The sequence below is a fragment of the Heteronotia binoei genome, chromosome 17 (genome assembly GCF_032191835.1).
Source record: "Heteronotia binoei isolate CCM8104 ecotype False Entrance Well chromosome 17, APGP_CSIRO_Hbin_v1, whole genome shotgun sequence".
Taxonomy (NCBI): Eukaryota; Metazoa; Chordata; class Lepidosauria; order Squamata; family Gekkonidae; genus Heteronotia; species Heteronotia binoei.
The window spans coordinates 4,468,717-4,487,985 of NC_083239.1; the positions used below are offsets into that span (position 1 = coordinate 4,468,717).

At 40.4% G+C, this 19,269-nt stretch overlaps 1 protein-coding gene across 2 annotated transcripts in view; it reads left to right on the top strand.

The window, feature by feature from the left end:
* MPPED1 (metallophosphoesterase domain containing 1) overlaps positions 1-19,269 on the top strand; it is a 144,485-nt gene that overhangs the window by 27,810 nt on the left and 97,406 nt on the right. For both annotated transcript variants that reach the window (XM_060257930.1, XM_060257931.1), the window contains exon 3: positions 579-760. In XM_060257930.1, the coding sequence (XP_060113913.1) occupies positions 579-760 (182 nt within the window). The remainder of the gene's footprint in view (positions 1-578; positions 761-19,269) is intronic.

Sequence of the window (19,269 nt, forward strand, 5' to 3'; positions counted from 1 at the left end):
CCTTGGGAGAAAGACGGACTAGAAGTTCTTTGAATAAATAAAAGTAATAAGTGATTGGGGGAGGGGAATAGATTTACAGATGTTGAATAAACCTGGAGCTAGAAAACTCTTCTGACAGGCACATTACGTACACCTTAAAATCATACATGAACACAAGTACTTACTACACTTGGGTTTTGTTGTTCGTTCTCTCAGATTTAAAACGATAGTTATTGTAGCATATGAGAGGGTCCAGATGATGCTTTACAAAGGATGATGGAAAAAGAAGGGACAAAGAACACTGAAATAGTAAGAAAGCATACAAAACAGTTCACCCATCACAGCTGTCTAGGCCAGCTGTTTTTCACTATTTGATAGAAAGTGTAAATATACGACTGACAATTTTTAAAAGACACAGCAGCCTTTTTTCTCTTTCTCTGCAATTCATAGGAATTGTAAGTTAGCACTTGTAATCTTTCTCAGATTTCTAGATATCCATGTCGTACAAGGTATATTAGAATTGCAAACAAGAAGTCTACAAAATATGATGCGTTTGATTTATATTTTGTAACCATGCCTCTCTAATGCTTTTCACGTAGGGTGGATCCTGTACCACACGATGCTCCCAAGCCTCCAGGATACACACGTTTTGTCTGTATATCTGATACTCATTCTAGAACAGATCCAATTCAAATGCCGTATGGAGATGTCCTAATACATGCTGGTGATTTCACTGAACTGGGACTTCCTAGTGAAGTTAAAAAATTCAATGAGTGGTTAGGTGAGTATCATATTACACATATATAGATATATGTAAATTAATTTCACTCAATGAATATATACAGCCACCACTCTGCTGAATGAACATAAAATATTAATGTTATTGGGCCTCCCAAGCTGGGAGCACATTCGGCCGGGTCTTCGGGCTCTGCACTGGCTTCCAATAATATACCGAGTCTGGTACAAGGTGCTGGTCATTACCTTTAAAGCCCTATATGGCCTGGGACCTGCCTACCTGAAGGACCGTCTCTCCCCACACGTTCCCCAGAGAGTACTGAGGTCTGGGATGCAAAACCTTCTCACCATCCCCGGGCCCAAAGAAGTCCGTCTCAAGACAACCAGAGACAGGGCCTTTTCTACAATGGCCCCCACATGGTGGAACCAGCTGCTGGAAGAGGTGAGGGCCCTGCGGGATCTTACTCAGTTCCGCAGGGCCTGTAAGACAAGCCTCTTCCGGCTAGCCTACGCCTGACTAGATAAATGTAGCTTATCAGACTTTAGTGAAAATACTGTATAGTTTTAACGTTAAGATTTTAAGGTTTTTAGGTTTTAAACGCTTTGACTTTTTTAAATGTAATAACTTTGCACTCTGTTTATTGTTTTATCATTTGTTGTGAGCCGCCCTGAGCCATTTTTATGGGAAGGGCGGGATATAAGTCATAGAATAAATAAATAAATAAATGTTTCTCTGACATTGGAGGGACCAACAGATAATGCATAGTCCTTATCCTGGTGTTGCCTTTTAACACTCGTATTGATAGGCTAGAAGTACTTTAAATAAACACAAGTAATATGTACATACAGAGTTTCTGTTTCGCCACTACGGCTACTAGCAATCTCCATGGATCTATTTAATCCCCTTTTAAAATTGTGTGTTCATGGCTGAAGGTGTCGAATGGTATGGTATAGTGATCTTGTCGGCTCTTGAAAGCTAATCAGAGTCTATACTTGGGTGGGGAACCACCAAGGAAGATCCGCGGAGGCAGAAGCGGAGGCTCTGCTTTTCACTTGCCACAATAGCCCTTTGCTGAGGTTGACATAAATTGGTTGCAATCTGACATCTGTTTGTGGCCATCACTGCATCCACTAGAAGCGGGTTCTACAATTTTCTTACTTGTTGACTGAAGAAATACTTTCTGTTTTCAGTCCTGAATCTATTGCCCATCAAATTCAGTGGGTGCTCCAGAGTTGTGGTATTATGAGACAGAGGAAATAGATTATCACTTATCACTTCCTCCATCTCATGCTTAGTTTTATAAATCATAGTTTTATAAACACCAGCCATCTTTTTCCCCAGTTGAAAATCCCCAGAGTCTTAGCCTTTCCTTATAGGTAAATTGTTCCAAGCCCTTAATTGTCTTGGTTGCACTTTCTGCACTTTTTCCATCTCAGTAAGGTCTTTTGAGATACAATGGCTAGAAATATATACAGTATTCCTAATGAGTCCACACCATAGGTCTATACAGGAGCACTGAAATTATGGCTGTTTTATTTTCAATCCCTTTGCTAATAACGCCTAGTATGTGATTTCCCTTCACTGTTGCTGTACATTATGCTGACATTTTCATGAAGCTGTCCACTACAACTCCAAGATTTCTTTCCTTCAGCCTATATTTAAAACTGGGATGTTCTCGTTGTTTCAATTGGCACCGCTTTACACTTACCTACACTGAATTTCATTTGCCATGTTGTTGCCTTCTGCTCCAGTTTAGAAAGATCCCTCTGGAGCTCTTTGCAATCCATATTACTTTTCACCATCCTGAAGTGTGATGACTCACCCCAGCACCCCCCTTATGTTTATGCACTCCGACAGGGATGCCTTTTAAGATTTAGACACCTCCGTGCTGGGAAGTCATGGAAGGGGTTCTTATCTGTTTCCTAGCTCCCTCTGCTTTCAGCCTTCAACACCCAGCCCAGTCAAGGAGCTATTTAGAGAAACACAGGCTGGTGTAACACACAGCCTTTGGTAGTCTGCAACCACCCCTTTACAACTAACACCCAGGAGGGGAAAAGGAGAAACCCCCCACCTGGCTACACTAGAGTTAAAACCAGCAGCCCTGCAAGGAAGACCAATTGCAGGCTGCAACCACGCCCAAAGCTGTTTGGACAGAATGTAGCCATGGTCCACTAGAAGTGGATTCTAAATTTTCTTACTTGTTGACTGAAGAAATACTTTCTGTTGTCAGTCCTGAATCTATTGCCCATCAAATTCAGTGGGTGCTCCAGAGTTGTGGTATTATGGGACAGAGGAAATAGATTATCACTTATCACTTCCTCCATCTCATGCTTAGTTTTATAAATCATAGTTTTGTAAACACCAGCCATCTTTTTCCCCAGTTGAAAATCCCCAGAGTCTTAGCCTTTCCTTATAGGTAAGTTGTTCCAAGCCCTTAATTGTCTTGGTTGTACTTGGTCACTGAATCCCTAGAGAACTCTAATGCATAGCACACAGAAATAGCACTAGAAAAAAGTTAAGGCTTTTTTATTAAATAACAAAAAGCAGTCAAGGGTTTAAAAGGTAAACATTAAGGCAGCGCGATACAGAAAATAAAAACATTGCATAAATAACTAACTAACAGTAACTGGACAGGCAGAAATTTACCATGTAGGATGATAGCCTTATCTCTTCATCAGACAGCATTTCGTTATCTTTGGAGAATGGCTAGAGAGGGCAGCAAGCCTGTTGCATTCCACACCCCCCAACACTCAAACCTTCTGACAGTACTTTGTTATAGGTTCCCTGGCCTCGATTGGTATTCCGGATTACCAATGGGAACCACGATCTAATTACCAGATGACTGGACAGATCTTAAATTTTGACAGCTCCATTAGATCACTAGCTGTCAAAGCAATTAAGGCCAGATGTAACACTTTCCCAATTCCACAAAGACCCAGTTAACATAGGTCTGCAGGTGAAGGGAGTCAATGACACTTTGCCTAGCAACTTGAATCTTCAAAGTAACCCTCCCCACTTGCCAAGGATTTACACACCCTAGGCCATTTAGGGCTCAGGACTCATGAAAAGGCCAAGGCCAGAAGGTCTTTTCATGACATGAACACTTTTGTATCATCTACAAATCTGGCCACAACGTTCCTGACCCTGAATTCCAAATGTCTTATGAATAAATTAAATAGCACCTGTCCCAATACTGATCCTTGTAGGACCCCAGTGCTCGCTTGCTTCCGTTGCAGAAATTGTCAATTTTTTCCTACTCTTCTTTTGTTTAACCAGCATTTCATCCATAAGAACCAGCTTCTTATTCCATGACTGCTAAGCAATGAGAGTCTTTGTTTGAGGTACCTTGTCAAAACCATTTTGGACATCCAAGCATATAAAGTCTACTGAATCACCCTTCTATCAATATTAATACCACGTCTGAGGCTCAACTGCGCTATAACCCTAAGACTTTGCGGTAGACCATTCTAATAAGTCTTAGTGCAGGCATGGGGAAACCTTTTAAGTTGGTTTGCACTCAGAGGTAGATAAATCCAAATGGCCATTGGGGAACTTTTAACTGATATAGCTGGTGATCTTGTCCATGTCCTGAGATCAGTTTAAGGAACAGATGGATGGTCCAGGCAGTTGATGTGTTTTCAGAATTTTTCTACCTTTTTGCTGAACTCACGGAGCCCCTTGGTTAATGAATGAACTTAAGGCAATAAAATATGTTGTTAGATTTATAGAAGGTAAATGAAGGAAAACTTGCAAACAAAGACCAGAGGACAAATAGTGCCTTATGATGATAATGGTAGGGGAATTGTTTTTCTTCACCATCACCATTGCATCTGTGCAGTACTGTGCGGTGTAACTGTACTGGGTGGTGAAGGGAAGAGGCTTTTGAGATTGACCTCTGGGAAATAGGTGAGGTAATGGCTTAGACTGCTTTGTTATAGCAGGTCGTTTCCAGAATGTCGCTGGAGTGTAGCCTCGAGAGGTTTTCATAACATTTCAGTTTTGCAGCCCAAAATTGTAGGCAAGTTGTTTGGGAGAGTTGCCCTACCACATCTATTACCCTTTCTACTTCTATGCTTGGCCTCTCTTTCACCACTGTTTTCCTTCGCATTGTAAAATCCCTTCCATATCTCATTCAGTTTTCACTCCTCTTTCCTGTCCCTTTGTCTCCTCCTCCTTCATCTATATTGGTCCAATCAGCTGTCAGTTCCAGATTACCCCAGATCTACTCAATGTGCTGTTGCCACGCTCCTTTTATTTGCCTCAGGCCAAATCCCAAACTTTCCTGAAGTAGAACTGTTTTCTCGCAGTGCTTAACTCCTTCCATTACTTCTAGTGATCACATGCCCATTTTTCACCATATGGAATGCATCTCCTCTCCCCACCGAATGCCTGTTGGGATATGTAGTACGTTGGGGGGTTTTTTGGTGCCACTGTGAAAAGAAAATGATACAACTTCAACAGCAGAGAGATTTTCCGAAGAAAGCTTTTTGTGCGTTTGCTTAATTTTAAAAAGTGTACTGAAAAGCATGTTTGGTGTAGATTCAAGCCAGGGAAGATTACAATTTACCGGACACTCACCCTGGCAAGAAAGATTCCCACCCCTCTTCTACCTGAGGTTTGAAAAAAGAAGAAAAAGAGCAGAGGCACATGTGAGTGTGCCTTCCTTATCTGCCTAGCTGTGCATAAGTGAGAGCCAACAAGTGAGCTAGAGACAAGGCAGGCATTCTTTCCTCCCAACAGCGTAAACAGATGAAAGAGAGGAGCAAGCTGAGAATGTAGAAAGACTGGGAGGAAAAATCTGGATTATTCAAGAGTACAAGCAAAATTAGGAGTGAGTCAAAGCTGCTGCAGGCAGGGAATGTAGAAAGGGCCATTGTCTATCTTAGCATCTAGCTGGAAGGGGCTGCAGCTGAAGTAATCAACACTATGTTAAATTAATGAATCATTCAGGTCACCTCCTTAAGAAGTCCTTCTTTGACCCTGAAGACCCTATTCTAAGCCAGTGGTAAGGTGCTTAAGGATGTACAACAAAAGGGGTTTTGGAAGAAATTGATTATCTGGACCTGTTTCAATTCAGGCCTGGCTTAGGACTGAAACTATTTTGGTCACCTTTGCCTGGAGAACGACTTGGATTTTGTCCTTATTGATTGTGGTGGATGACTTTATGTGCTTTTGAAACCACTGTTCATGGCAGACTTCTGGAATAGTTGGCTGAGAGAGGTATTAGGGCACTCTGGTTGTCTGTACTGTTACCCAAGTTGGTATACTGTACATGTGTTAGGGCTGTAATATGCAAATGTGTGGTGCTGCTTGCATGGAACAAACACATGTATTTTGGGCACCTATATTTGGTATCATAGCCTGTGTATACCGAAGTCTCGATTCAGATCAACACTAGGAAAAGGGGGGGGGGGGATAGACGCTTAAACAAAAAGGCTTTTATTGTATAAACAGAAAAAAGAGATCAAATTAATCTATGCAATAGAGAAAAATCAGCAGTGAAAATTACAGAATGAAAAAAAGAAATGGGGTGACACAAAAACCATTCCCTGGAAAACTGCCTGCTTAAAGGGGAATACATCTGTAAAAGAGAGGGAGGCATATGAGCTTGTTCCTGAAGAAAATAAGGGGAAGAGGGGTGTTGTCTTTGGCAGTAAAGAAGCAGGTTTGGGAGCTGAAATTGACCAGGTAGGGGAAGAAAGAAGCAGTGGCTTCCATGTAGCAGAGAGTTGAGGATGGAGAGATGAGAGACCAACTATAAAGCTGGGACAGCAGGATGTGTCCAAGACTAGTTACAAAAGTTAGGGCTAAGAGGTAACTTTTTATACCCTTTCACCTAGGATGAGGAGGGGAAGGGGTGCTGGCATCTGAATGTGGGAGTAATAAAAATGAAATAGTTGAAGGATGTGCAAGTCTGGAAAAAAAATGATTAGTCTATAAGGTTTAGGGGAGTTTTGTCCTTTTGCTTGGAGAATATCTGTACTCCCTTGGGGAGATATGGAAGTTAGATATGGCTGAGTACTTGACATGATTTGGGGAAGGTGGGTATCTTCCTGTTGAGATATGAAGGAAGTTGCTGGAACCAGCTTGTTGATTATTGTTTTGGAGATCTGGGTCATTAGCTAGGATCAAATTATATTGGAGGAGGTGCCAAGGTCCCTGGGAGAAATAGCCCTCAATTGAATCCCTCCTTGTGTTGCCAAACTTGAACTTCCAGATGCTACCAATTTCTGTACAAGAAAAAATTCTGATGGACTGGCAGAAACAAATGTATTTATCTGGAATGGCAAAAAACAAAGAATTAAATTTAAAGTGTTGCAAGATGAAAAAAGAAGAGGAGGATTGGCAGTTCCCAATATTAAGCTATACTATCAAGCAACTAGACTTGTTTGAATTGTAGAATGGGTTAAAAATCCAAATGACAGATAAATAAAATTAGAAGCAGTGGGGCTAGAGAATGGACTGCATTAGTTTCTTTGAATTGAAAAGGACAAGACAAAAAACTCATATAATCAGAGGCAACTTACATCAGACTTAAGAAATGTTAAGAAAAAGGATTAGCCCCTTGATATTTTCTATAATGACACTACTACATGCATATCATGATAAACATGAGAGAAGAAATAATGATTTCTTAACCTACAAAGATATGATAAATGCCAAAGGTGAAATAAAATCCTGGCAAAAGATTAAAGAAGAAGGAAAGAGAATACAGTGGCTAGTTTACCTTCAATCAATCTCCAGACTTTAGATTTTTTTTACAGAAATAAGAGATTTGACTGAGTTTAAAAAACTAATTACACAATATAAAGACCACTTTCTAGGATGGCTTTGCAAATTACTGTTCCAATACAATACAGAGACAGAACAAGTTAAAGTATGTATGATAAAATGGATGCAGAATGTTGACAAAGAGATACCCCAATCAATATATAAGATTCTGCATACTATTTTTTAATTGGAAGCAGGTTTACAAAAGAACGTATAATTATCTACTTAATCTTGCTATATTGACACAACTTTAAACATTCATCTTTGCTTCTTCATATCTTTTTCTTTTTTTCATCATCACTATTATTGCTACACTTAACTACTAAGAAAAAACCTTGGATTTCAATACAGGATGGTCACAAAGGTCTGGAAGGGAAACATCGACCCCTCTTCCCAAGGATTGGGAAAAAAACCAACTTAGAAAATATATATAAAAATAATAAACAATGGGGGAACATACCCAAATGCTATGCCATTCCAACCTTAATACTACAGAAGAGAAAAAATGAATAAATACCAAATATAAATCAAGTAGATATATTTAATTATTTTTACCCAAGTCCTAACTTCAAAGTGAGTCCAAGTTTTCTTCAATTTTTTAAAAGTCTTCAAGCACACATACTTTAGATACTTTGCCAGGAGTTGAAGGACGACATTCCATTCTTTTGTTTTGTTATCTGTTGGTTCAGACTTTAAAGAATTTATAGCAGCCAGGGCTTTTTTTTTTTTTTTTTAAAGCAGGAACGCACAGGAACGCAGTTCCGGATGGCTTGGTGCCATGGGGTGTGGCCTAATATGCAAATAGATTCTTGCTGGAACAATGGTGATGTCAGGGGTGTGGCTTAATATGCAGATGAGTTCCTGCTGGGCTTTCTCTACAAAAAAGCCCTGATAGCAGCCAACATTTGTTCATCAAAAGCAATATAATGATTTTGTCCATGTTGAACAGATAGCTTCTCAGATCGAAGCCAGCAATATTTAATTCCAGTCTCGGAGCTTAGCTGTTGTTCCTTTAAGATCTCTTCTTATTTTTAAGAACTCTGGAGGTAAATCAGGGAAGATCTGAATCTTTACATCCTGAAACTCAAAGCCACCCTGATCTCTGGCTTATTTGAAAATCCTCTGTCTGGTACGAAAGTCTTTGAATTCAACTAGTATGTCTCTAGTATATCCTAAGGAGGAAGATTTCTCTGTTCCAACATGATAAACTCTCTGCAGGAGGAGGACAATGCCAGATTCCAGCTTTAAAGTGCTCGCAAGCCAATTGGCCATAAATAAACTTAATTCTACTCCAGCCTTGATGTTCTCTTGGAACTCCCTAAACTTCAAAGAGAGTTCTCAGTGATGGTTATCAAGCATTAAAATGCGTTCTCTTGCCCAGGCGTCAGATGTTTTGGAGGCTACACTATGTAAAGACCACTTGCTTGGCTTTCTAGTTCTGTTACTTTCTTAATGGCGTTATCTGCCTTTTGGTTAGTCTGTTCATAAATTTGTTCCAGTTCATCTAGGCATTGGTAAATTGGTGTTAGCATTTCCAAGATATCATTTTTTAGTTCTTGTCTTTGTTTATTTAAAGCTTGTATTAAGATTTTTTTTGTGAGCAAACTCTCAGCTGTCTTTGACTCACCCATCTCCTGCTTTGCATAGGAGGCAGACGGAGCCTCTGTTGATGAAAAGAATTCTGTTAAAAGGGAGACACACTCTTCCTTTTTCTCCCCCTTCCTCCCTTTCTTAGTAGCTTTCGGAGACATAATTCAAGCTATAAATTTTGTTGCCAGATAGGGTAAAAAAATCATTATTATAAGCAGGTAAATGAGCACTGGGTAATGGCTCCCACCCAGGAAATTGGTTGGAGCCCCTCCCCGTTGCATACTATTCTTGTTGATGAATTTTTAAAATGTGGTTTGGATCCTATTACTGTTAGATGGATCTGCAACTGGTTGACAGATAGCACCTGAAGAGTGCCTCTTAATAGTTCCTCATCCTCTTGGAGAGGAGTGAAGTGGAGCCTCTCAAGGATCTGTCCTGGGACCTGTTTTAAGAACATAAGAGAAGCCATATTGGATCAGGCCAATGGCCCATCCAGTCCAAAACTTTGTGTCACACAGTGGCCAAAAAACCCAGGTGCCATCAGAAGGTCCATCAGTGGGGCCAGGACATTAGAAGCCCTCACATTGTTGCCTCTCCCAAGCACCAAGAATACAGAGCATCACTTGCTGCAGACAGAGAGTTCAAACAATACGCTGTGGCTAATAGCCACTGATGGACCTCTGCTCCATATGTTTATCCAATCCCCTATTGAAGCTGGCCATGCCTGTAGCCACCACCACCTCCTGTGGCAGTGAATTCCATGTGTTAATCACCCTTTGGGTGAAGAAGTACTTCCTTTTATCCGTTCTAACCCGACTGCACAGCAATTTCATTGAGTGCCCACGAGTTCTCGTATTGTGAGAAAGGGAGAAAAGTACTTCTTTCTCTACTTTCTCTATCCCATGCGTAATCTTGTAAACCTCTTATCATGTCACCCCTCAGTCAATGTTTTTTCAAGCTAAAGAGCCCCAAGCATTTTAACCTTTCTTCATAGGGAAAGTGTCCCAACCCTTTAATCATTCTAGTTGCTCTTTTCTGCACTTTTTCCTATAATATCTTTTTTGAGGTGTGGTGACCGGAATTGTACACAGTACTCCAAATGAGGCCACACTATCGATTTATACAGGGGCATTATGATACTGGCTGATTTGTTTTCATTTCCATTCCTAATCATTACCAGCATGGCGTTGGCCTTTTTTATTGCAGTCGCACACTGTCTTGACATTTTCAGAGAGTTATCTACCACGATCCCAAGACCTCTTTCTTGGTCAGTCTCCTCCAGTTCACACTCCATCAACTTGTATTTATAGTTAGGATTCTTGGCCCCAATGTGCATCACCTTGCACTTGGCCACATTGAACCTCCTTTGCATGTTGACACCCACTCATCCAGCCTCGATAGATCCCTTTGGAGTGCCTCACAATCCTCTCTGGTTCTCACCACCCTGAACAATTTAGTGTCATCTGCAAACTTAGCTACTTCACTGCTTACTCCCAACTCCAAATCATTAATGAACAAGTTAAAAAGCATTGGACCCAGTACTGAGCCCTGCGACACTCCACTGCTTACCACCCTCGACTGCGAAAACTGCCCATTTATACTCTCTCTCTGTTTCCTATTATTAGCCAGTTTTTGATCCACAAGAGGACTTGTCCTTTAACTCCATGACTGTCAAGCTGCCTAAGAAGGCTTTGATGAGAAACTTTATCAAAACCTTTCTGGAAGTCAAGGTAAACAACATGTATGGGTCCTCTTTGTCCACATGTTTGTTCACTTCCTCAAAGAACTCAGGTTAGTGAGACAAGATCTTCCTTTATAGAACTCATGCTGAGTCTTCCTCAATAATTCTTGTTCATCAATGTGCCTACTAATTCTCTCTTTAATAATGGTCTCCACTGATTTTCCCGGTATTGAAGTCAGACTGACTGGCCTGTACTTTTCCAGATCTCTGTAACCCTTTTTAATGATGGGGGTGACATTTGCTACCTTACAGTCCTCAGGAACGGAGGCAGATTTCAATGAAAGATTACATATTTTTGTCAGGAGATCCACAAGTTCATCTTTGAGTTCTTTCAGAACTCTTGAAGGTATGTCAACTGGTGATTTATCAGTTTTTAAATAGTCCATCAAATGTTTTGCAAATATGTTTTGTTCATCTTTATAAATAATTTGGATGAAGGAATAGAGGGCATGCTTAATAAATTTGCAGATGATAGTAAATTGGGAGGGGTCACAAATGCAGTAGAAGACAGAGACAGGATACACGATGATCTTGACAGACTGGGAAACTGAGGTAAAGGAAATAAAATGAATTTTAACAGGGATAATCTAAAGTTCTGCATTTAGGTAGGAAAAATCCAATGCATAGAATGAGGGAGACTTGTCTTGGCAGTAGTATGTGCAAAAAAGGATCTAGGGGTCCTCATGGACCATACGCTGAACATGAGTCAGCAGTGTGATGCAGTGGCGATTTTGGGCTGTATCAACAGAAGCAGGGCTTGGAGGAATGGCTACATCAGGGGTGTGGCCTAATATGCAAAGAAGTTCCTGCTACAAAAACAACAAAAAACCAACCTTGAACAGAAGTATAGTGTCTAGGTCATGTGAAGTGATGGTATCGCTTTACTCTGCTCTAGTTAGACATCAGCTAGAGTATTGTTTGGGGCATCACAATTTAAGGATATAGATAAGCTGGAATGTGTCCAGTGGAGGGCAACAAAGATGATGAGGAGTTTGGAAACCATGTCCTATGAAGAAAGGTTGAAGGAGCTGGATATATTTAGCCTGCAGAGGAGAAGACCGAGAGATGATAGAATAACCATCTTAACGTACTTGAAAGGCTGCCATATAGAGCAGGGGTGGCCAGCGGTAGCTCTCCAGATGTTTTTTGCTTACAACTCTCATCAGCCCCAAGCCAGCATGGCCAATGGCTGGGGCTGATGGGAGTTGTAGACAAAAAACATCTGGAGAGCTACCGTTGGCCACCCCTGATATAGAAGATGGTGTACAATTGTTTTCTGTTGTCTCAGAAGGTCGGACCAGAACCAACAGGTTGAAATTAAATCAAAAGAGTTTCCAGCTAAATATTAGGAAGAACTCCTGTTAGCCAAATTGCTCTCAAGCAAGATATGGGGGAATAATTTAGGTGGGCAGATGGCAAACTAAGCAGGTTCAATAACCTGTGTATACAGGAGTAAGTCCACCCAGGAGCCCTCTTTAAATAATGAGATTGTTATACTAAAAATAGGTTTTTATTAGAAAAAAGCAGACAAGAAAAAGCAAACCAACAACAATCACACAGTCCTAGAAAAAATAGGTAAGGAAATTGGATAGGAACATATAAGGGAAGACAAACAGGGCTATACTTTACCTCTTGACAATGAAGAAGAATGATCCTCTAGCAAAGACAATAAGGGAAGGGGGAGCAAGAGACAACCAGCGTCACTTGCTCAATACTGATCAGGGACTGAGGGTGGTTCTGACAGCAAGGTAGGGGTACTGTTAGGGGTATACCTGGCTGGCCAAAAACCTGGCCTTCTTATACCCAAATTCATGTCCCAAGGCAGAGTCATGTGGTAGATGACATAAGCCTGGAGATAGCTTCCAGGAAGTTGGACAAAAAGGATTAATGGGTGATGATGCAAGTGCAAACCATATTCTAAACAAAGAAATTTGAGTGGTCAATCTAAAGCCAAATCATCCCCTATTGTAACACCTTGACTAAAACAATGGAAGAGGGCTGTATGGTAGGAGGGAGCTGTTGATAGATGATCATCTTCAACGGCGCTCTATTGTGTAAGATGCTTGTCTTGATGGGTGACGGGAAGATTCTTTTGTTAGGTGCGAAGATGTTGCAGCAGCTTATTGTTGTCCATTGGTTTGATCTTTTCTAAAGCATGGCTGGCCTCTGGAATGTTATACATGCTGGAGACATCTCTGCATGGAGGTTTGCAGGAACAAGTGTTGTCTTTTTAGGACATCTCAGGAACATGGCTTCTATCAGGGCTGCTTCTGTCTTCTCAGTGACAGGGATGCAGTTTCTGTTCTGCAGGGCTGAGCAGCTTGTTTGTGAAGCACAGTCTGGAGTCTTCGTATCAGGGCAGGCAGAAACAGTCACGCAGTAACAGGCACAGGCAGGAAGCTGACTGAGGCCTGGCTGGAAGCACTGCTTCATAGTCTATACCAGTGAAAATGTCTGTATTGGGGCTGGCACAGAAGCCCCATGCTTACAGACCAATGAAACTGAGTGTCCATGGTGCAGTTGGCGTTAAAACCTGAGTAAAGTCCATTTGTTAGCAGGTATAGCATACAGGGTGTATCCCTATATGACAAAAAGGGATCTTTGTTCAAATACTCTGGGAAGAGCACCTTCAGAAAGAAGGACACCAAACTTCAAGCTCTTAAATATATGAAGAATTTATTTAAGTATTAGCCAATACATGAATTTAAAGGTTTAGAGATAAAATACAATTAATATTTATATGATCACGTTTACATAGTTACATTTTTATGTGGCTGCAGCCTTCCCTACTCTAAAGTTCCCTGGCCTATCACATTTGATAAAAGCAAAGCCAATGTATAGATAGCAAAGAGCATTTCATTCTCACCTCTCCTAGGGCTTCAAGTGCTTGTCTATGAAGAAATGGAGAAGATGGAGGGGTCAGGCTTATCAGGAGGCTTGGTATTGTTGTTTTTAATTGAATTTTCCTCCCAATTTATACTCTTTTCCAAGATGTCTGCCCCTCTCCTCTGACCAATCAGAGATGAGAAAACTACCTTTGGTCATCTCCTGGCTGGAAAGTCCCAAATTGCTATATATGGGTAATTTCCAGTACCAAAACCCCCTTTTACATAAGGAAACCACCTGTGTTGCCAAATGTCAGCCTGACCCTTATTCACAATTGGTATTAGAGGGGTCAAGGAACTCTAAAAGAAAATCTCCATCTGATACCAAGGATCCCAATTTCCCTACTCTGGGACCAAAGACCCAAATTCTCCATTGGGTGCTTGGGAACCCAATCTAAACCTATTATTTTGACCCTATTTCTGATCAATTTCCCACTTGATTCTAGGGAGCCTAATCTAAGACCCATTATTCCCACCATACTACTATTCTCCCCTACATAGCATAGACATAAAGATAATGTTTGTGGAATAATGCTTGTGGATATACAGATTCATGGATATGTGTCTACATGTGCTTCATTTCATGTATGTCCTCACTAAACCTCTCCTACTATTACTATCTATTCATCAATTCAACCTCATACTTACTAGCCAGTTCAAGTCCATCTGTAGCTTTCTAAAGCATCCTATTATATCTGTAACATACAAATATCTGACTGGCCCTATACAAATCTGTTTAACAAAAATCCCTTCTGTGTCTCTGCACATAGATTCTGACAGGCTCTCTTTCTCCCCCCCTTCTCTGTTTGATTATGGCATTGAATCAATTCCCTGTAAAAACTCCTTAACTTATAAACTATAGGAAGTCATCTCTTCCACCCCTTTATCTTCCTCATCTTCCCTCCAACATGGTTTAGGCATACAGACCCTATACATATAATTCTGTCAGATTCAGGCTACTTGGCAATCTTTGCATCTCTCCATGCCGGATCCATTTTCCATATATGGGCAGCATCAAACTTATTGTGATGATCGCTTGTGTTCACCAATTTCCAATAAGATCGATAGCTCTGTTTTTTCATACGAGAACATGATGCATCTCCACTATTATACAACAAAATTATTTCCAGATGTATTCGGAAACATCTTTTTCAGTTCAATAGGTTACTTTAGTTCAGGTTACTTTGGTTGAACTTCTCAGACCCAGATATACTCTTGCTGGAAAAGCCAGGCCCTTAAACACAAACAGTCATATAGGAACACCATATATGTATAAATCCAACACATTGCAACTGGATGTCCATAGAGAGCCTGGCATAGGAACCAGGGAATCATATCCCAGAATGGTGGGAGAGGGGGTCCAGGGCTAACATTCTTGATGGAGCAGTTCCTCAATTGGAACAAGTTCCCTGGGGAGGTGGTGGGCTCTCCTTCCTTGGAGATTTTTAAGTAGAGGCTTGATAGTCATCTGTCAGCAATGCTGATTCTGTGAATTAGGCAGATCATGAGAAGGAGGGTGGGAAGGGTTGAATGCAGGCCCGTAGCTAATCAGGGGTCCATGGGGCCTGGCCCCCTGACAGGGTTTGGGGGGGCCTTCCCCCCCTTCCCATGGCCACCCCTCCTATGTGATTTAAATAGCCCCACTGTGCCTCCCATGCCATTTAAAGGCCCACCAATCAGCTGATTGGCAGGCTCTTTACATTACACAGGAGGGAGAGGGATGGCCCCCAGCCTCTCCAGCTTTCTGCACTCACCCCCATGGGCCCCTCCCCAGTGGTCCCCCTATGGCCCCCTCTCCCTGTGGCCCCTAGCTACGGGGCTGGTTGCATCAATGCGTAGTTCTTGTGACCCTTTCTTACATTGCCAGGGAAATGCCGATTGAGACTTTGGAGTCAATCAACAATTTTTCTCCAGGCCAGTTTTGCCAGGGATCCTGGAGGTTTTTTGCCATCTTCTGGGCTTGGAGCAGGGGGTCACTGGGTTGGTATGTTTGGGGGTGGTGGTGGAGGTATTTGTAAATTTCCTGCATTGTTCAGGGGGTTGGACTAGATGACCCTGGAGGTCCCTTCCAACTCTATGATTCTAAGAGTAAAGGGAATGTAAGTTGGTTCTCTTTTACATTCTGTTAATGTTGTTGCTGAAGTATAAAGTATTTCTGTAATAATCTAGTTTTTATTTAATTGCTAGATGGTGCAGAGATATAATACTTTATAGATGACTTAAGAAGGTGCATTCATTTTCAATATTAATGTAAATTTTCCAGACTTCAGCCAAGCGTTGGGATACTAAACTGTCAATGAGAGGCTAAAAATGTAATCTAAGATAGTTATATTGTCTATTCTTAAAGGCTGAAATGTGAAAGAAAAATGGTTAAGTGGGCACTTATATGGTTGCCACCATTACTACTGAATACTAAAATCTATTAAATTAAATATCTAAAGGAAAAAAAGCTCTCCTACTGTTAGGCATTTGTATAATTCTCCCTAAAGTTAATATTTTGTATTATTTGTAAGTTCAGTGAAATAAAGAAAAGTACAAAGAAGATATTTGGACAAGCAGTTTAAGGGAATTGATAAGCCTTGTTCTAAAGCTAATACTTCTTGTAAGATTTAAATTTATCCACAGGGACCAACAGTGTAATCCTAAACAGTATTCATTGGATTCAATTGGCTTAGAAGGATTGCAGTGTAAACCCCCACAGATTCTAGCAAAGATTGTTTAGGTTCAAGTATTTAGCTTCAAGGAAGAAGCAACAATCCAAGTTCAAATCCAGCAAGAACTAGATGCAAAGAAACAATCTGGGTACTGTTCAGCGTTTTCACCAGTTAGGTCAATTGACCAATCAAATATTTTTAAATAATGTGAAATAATAGTCAAGTATTTTAAAAGCATTAACTTTATTGTAATAAAAATAATTGATTTGATGTCTATGCTCATAACAAAAACAAATTAGTTGACTTATACTATTGTGAATTCCAGTCCCCCACAGGAGCTGTACACAGCAGACACTGGATCACATTGGAAGTATATTCCTTGTTGCTCCTCAGGAGAAAAAAAAGAGAGGTTTTTGTTTTCTGTGACAAAATTCTACACATTTTGCATCTCTACCCATGCTGAAACTGTTTGAACTTAACATGTTTCATAATACTTATGTAAGAACTGGGGTGTTTTTGATACACTGAAAGATTCTTGGTTTTGAATTTCACTTTATGCTGAAATGAATTGTGTTATTTGGGTTAAATTCAGCATAAACTCCTGTTTACAACACAAGTGAGAAAGAGAGGACAAAGACTGAGCTTCTCTCCACTGCACACGCAAACTGCTGTCTTGTTGAAGGATTGTCTTCACAGTCACTCTTCTTTGCTGCCCAGGAAGAATAGAAGTAATGACTTTCTTAAATGCAAAAGAAAAGGAGGAAAAAACCTCGCTATCTTATTCCAATTTGTTTCTTAGGTTTCTGCAAGCATATATGTTTTGCAAGATCTGTGCTTGACATATACATATTTGTTAAAACTTATATTTTACTTATATGATTCACCTTCCCAGCTAGAGTGGTCCTGTACAATGGAAGGATAGAGTTCCTGTGCCTTTAAGGACACAGGAGTCTAGTGGCAGCTTTGAAGCCCAGTTTTTGCACTTTTTCACAGAATAAAGTCCCCTCTGATTTTGTAGAAGTCTGGGCATGGGACTCATTAGCTGAGGTGTCAGACTCATTTGTTATGAGGGCAGAATCTGACATAAATGTCACTTTGACAGGCTGGACCATGCGTGCATAAAAATGTAGTGCCAAATGCACTACTAGAATCATAGAGCAATTCCTTAGTGGAACAGGCTTCCTCGGGAAGTGGTGGGCTCTCCTGCCTTGGAGGTTTTTAAGCAGAGTCTAGATGCCATCTGATGACAGCAATGAAGATCCTGTGAATTTAGGGGGAGATATTTGTGAGTTTCCTGCATGGTGTAGGGAGTTGAACTAGATGACCCTGGAAGTCCCTTCTAACTCTATGATTCGAACATGATAATTAAGCAAGTACCTTGTTGTTGGCAGTTGTAGGCTTCTAATACTCTTGATTTGTAGTTGTTCTGTGGTTTTATATTTTAATTGTTTTTAGTCAGCGAGTCCGACAGTGGGGTATAAATAGTTTAAACAAATATGTATGTTTGAGGGACGGGGCGTTGAGGGATGGATGCTTAAAGAACTAGCTTCCTCTAAACCAGCACAAAAATACTCAAAACTGGCATTCATAGTCTTATGAGCAAAAAAACAAAATAAAACAAAACCGTGACACTGCTACAATGATCTGACGCGAAAACGTGATCAGTAAGCTCCTATTTTTTGCCTAAAACTTTAAAAACATAACAAGAGGGCAGTAAAATTAGCGGAGTTAAAATGACTGCTGAGGCAATGGATGTATTGGAAGATACTGATCCTCTATCAAAAGTAGATCTAAACGAACTTGAATTTAACCTTCTCGCTAAACTAAAAACACTCTTAGAAAGCCATGCAAAGCCAACTTTCTGAAATTAAGACTGCTTTATTGGATGTTCAAAAAACAGCTGAGTCTACAGTGACTCCAGCTGGAACCCTGCAAGAAGAGAATCAGCTTATGCAAAAAGATTCTGAAAGTGTGGCAAATAAAATATTATACCTGGAAACTGAACTGAGACAAAACAATATAAAATTTAGAGGCTTTCCAGAGAACCAATTAGAAATGAATGAGCTTCAGATATTTATGGCAACTTGGCTTCCAAAGGAATTAAAACTAGAGGAAGAAGTGATACCAATTGTAACCAAAGCATATAGGCTGGGTGCTCCTCAAAATCCAAATAGAAAAGGACACAGAGACATTGTATCTTTCATGGACTTTAGTCAGATCCAAAGTCCTTTTTGAAGCAAGACAAAGAGGCTTTTTTAAGTATAAGGACATAAAAATCGAAGCTTTTCCTGACCTACCTCCAGAGACCATCTCCAAATGCTGTGAACTCAAACTGGTCCTCCAGCAACTGCAACAAGCTCAAAAGAAATACAAATGGGCGGGACCAGCCATACTACAAGTCTTGCACAATGGCATGAGGCTGCAAGCAAGAGACTTAGACTCTGCATTAAAACTTCTCAAGAAATTGGGCTTGAAGGAACCAGGAGACATCTCCAAGAAAATCACCAAGAGGAAACTCATTCAACAATCTACTCCCCCAAAGAACAAGACCAGTAGAATCCCCATCCCCTCTTCTCCAAATCTGGCAGTAAAATGAACAGCTATGTGCTTCTTTAACATCTTCTTTTGTTTTCCTAAGGATATTAGTATTATAAAGTTTTATAACTATTGCTAAATATTAATCCAATAATAGTATTGGTATTAGGAGGGACATGTAATTTCCCCCCCTTAAAGTTATAAACTCCATAATTGCATTTTTACCCAGAGTTGGTAGTGAAAATATAAATTCACTCTCCTGTTTTCAGGTGCCATAGGGTAGGTTTTTTGTGCTTAAATAGTTAGGAATATAAATTAGGAATAGTTAGTAGAAAATTTAGATTTGCTGTTTAAGAAGGAAGTTAGAAAGTTATTTAT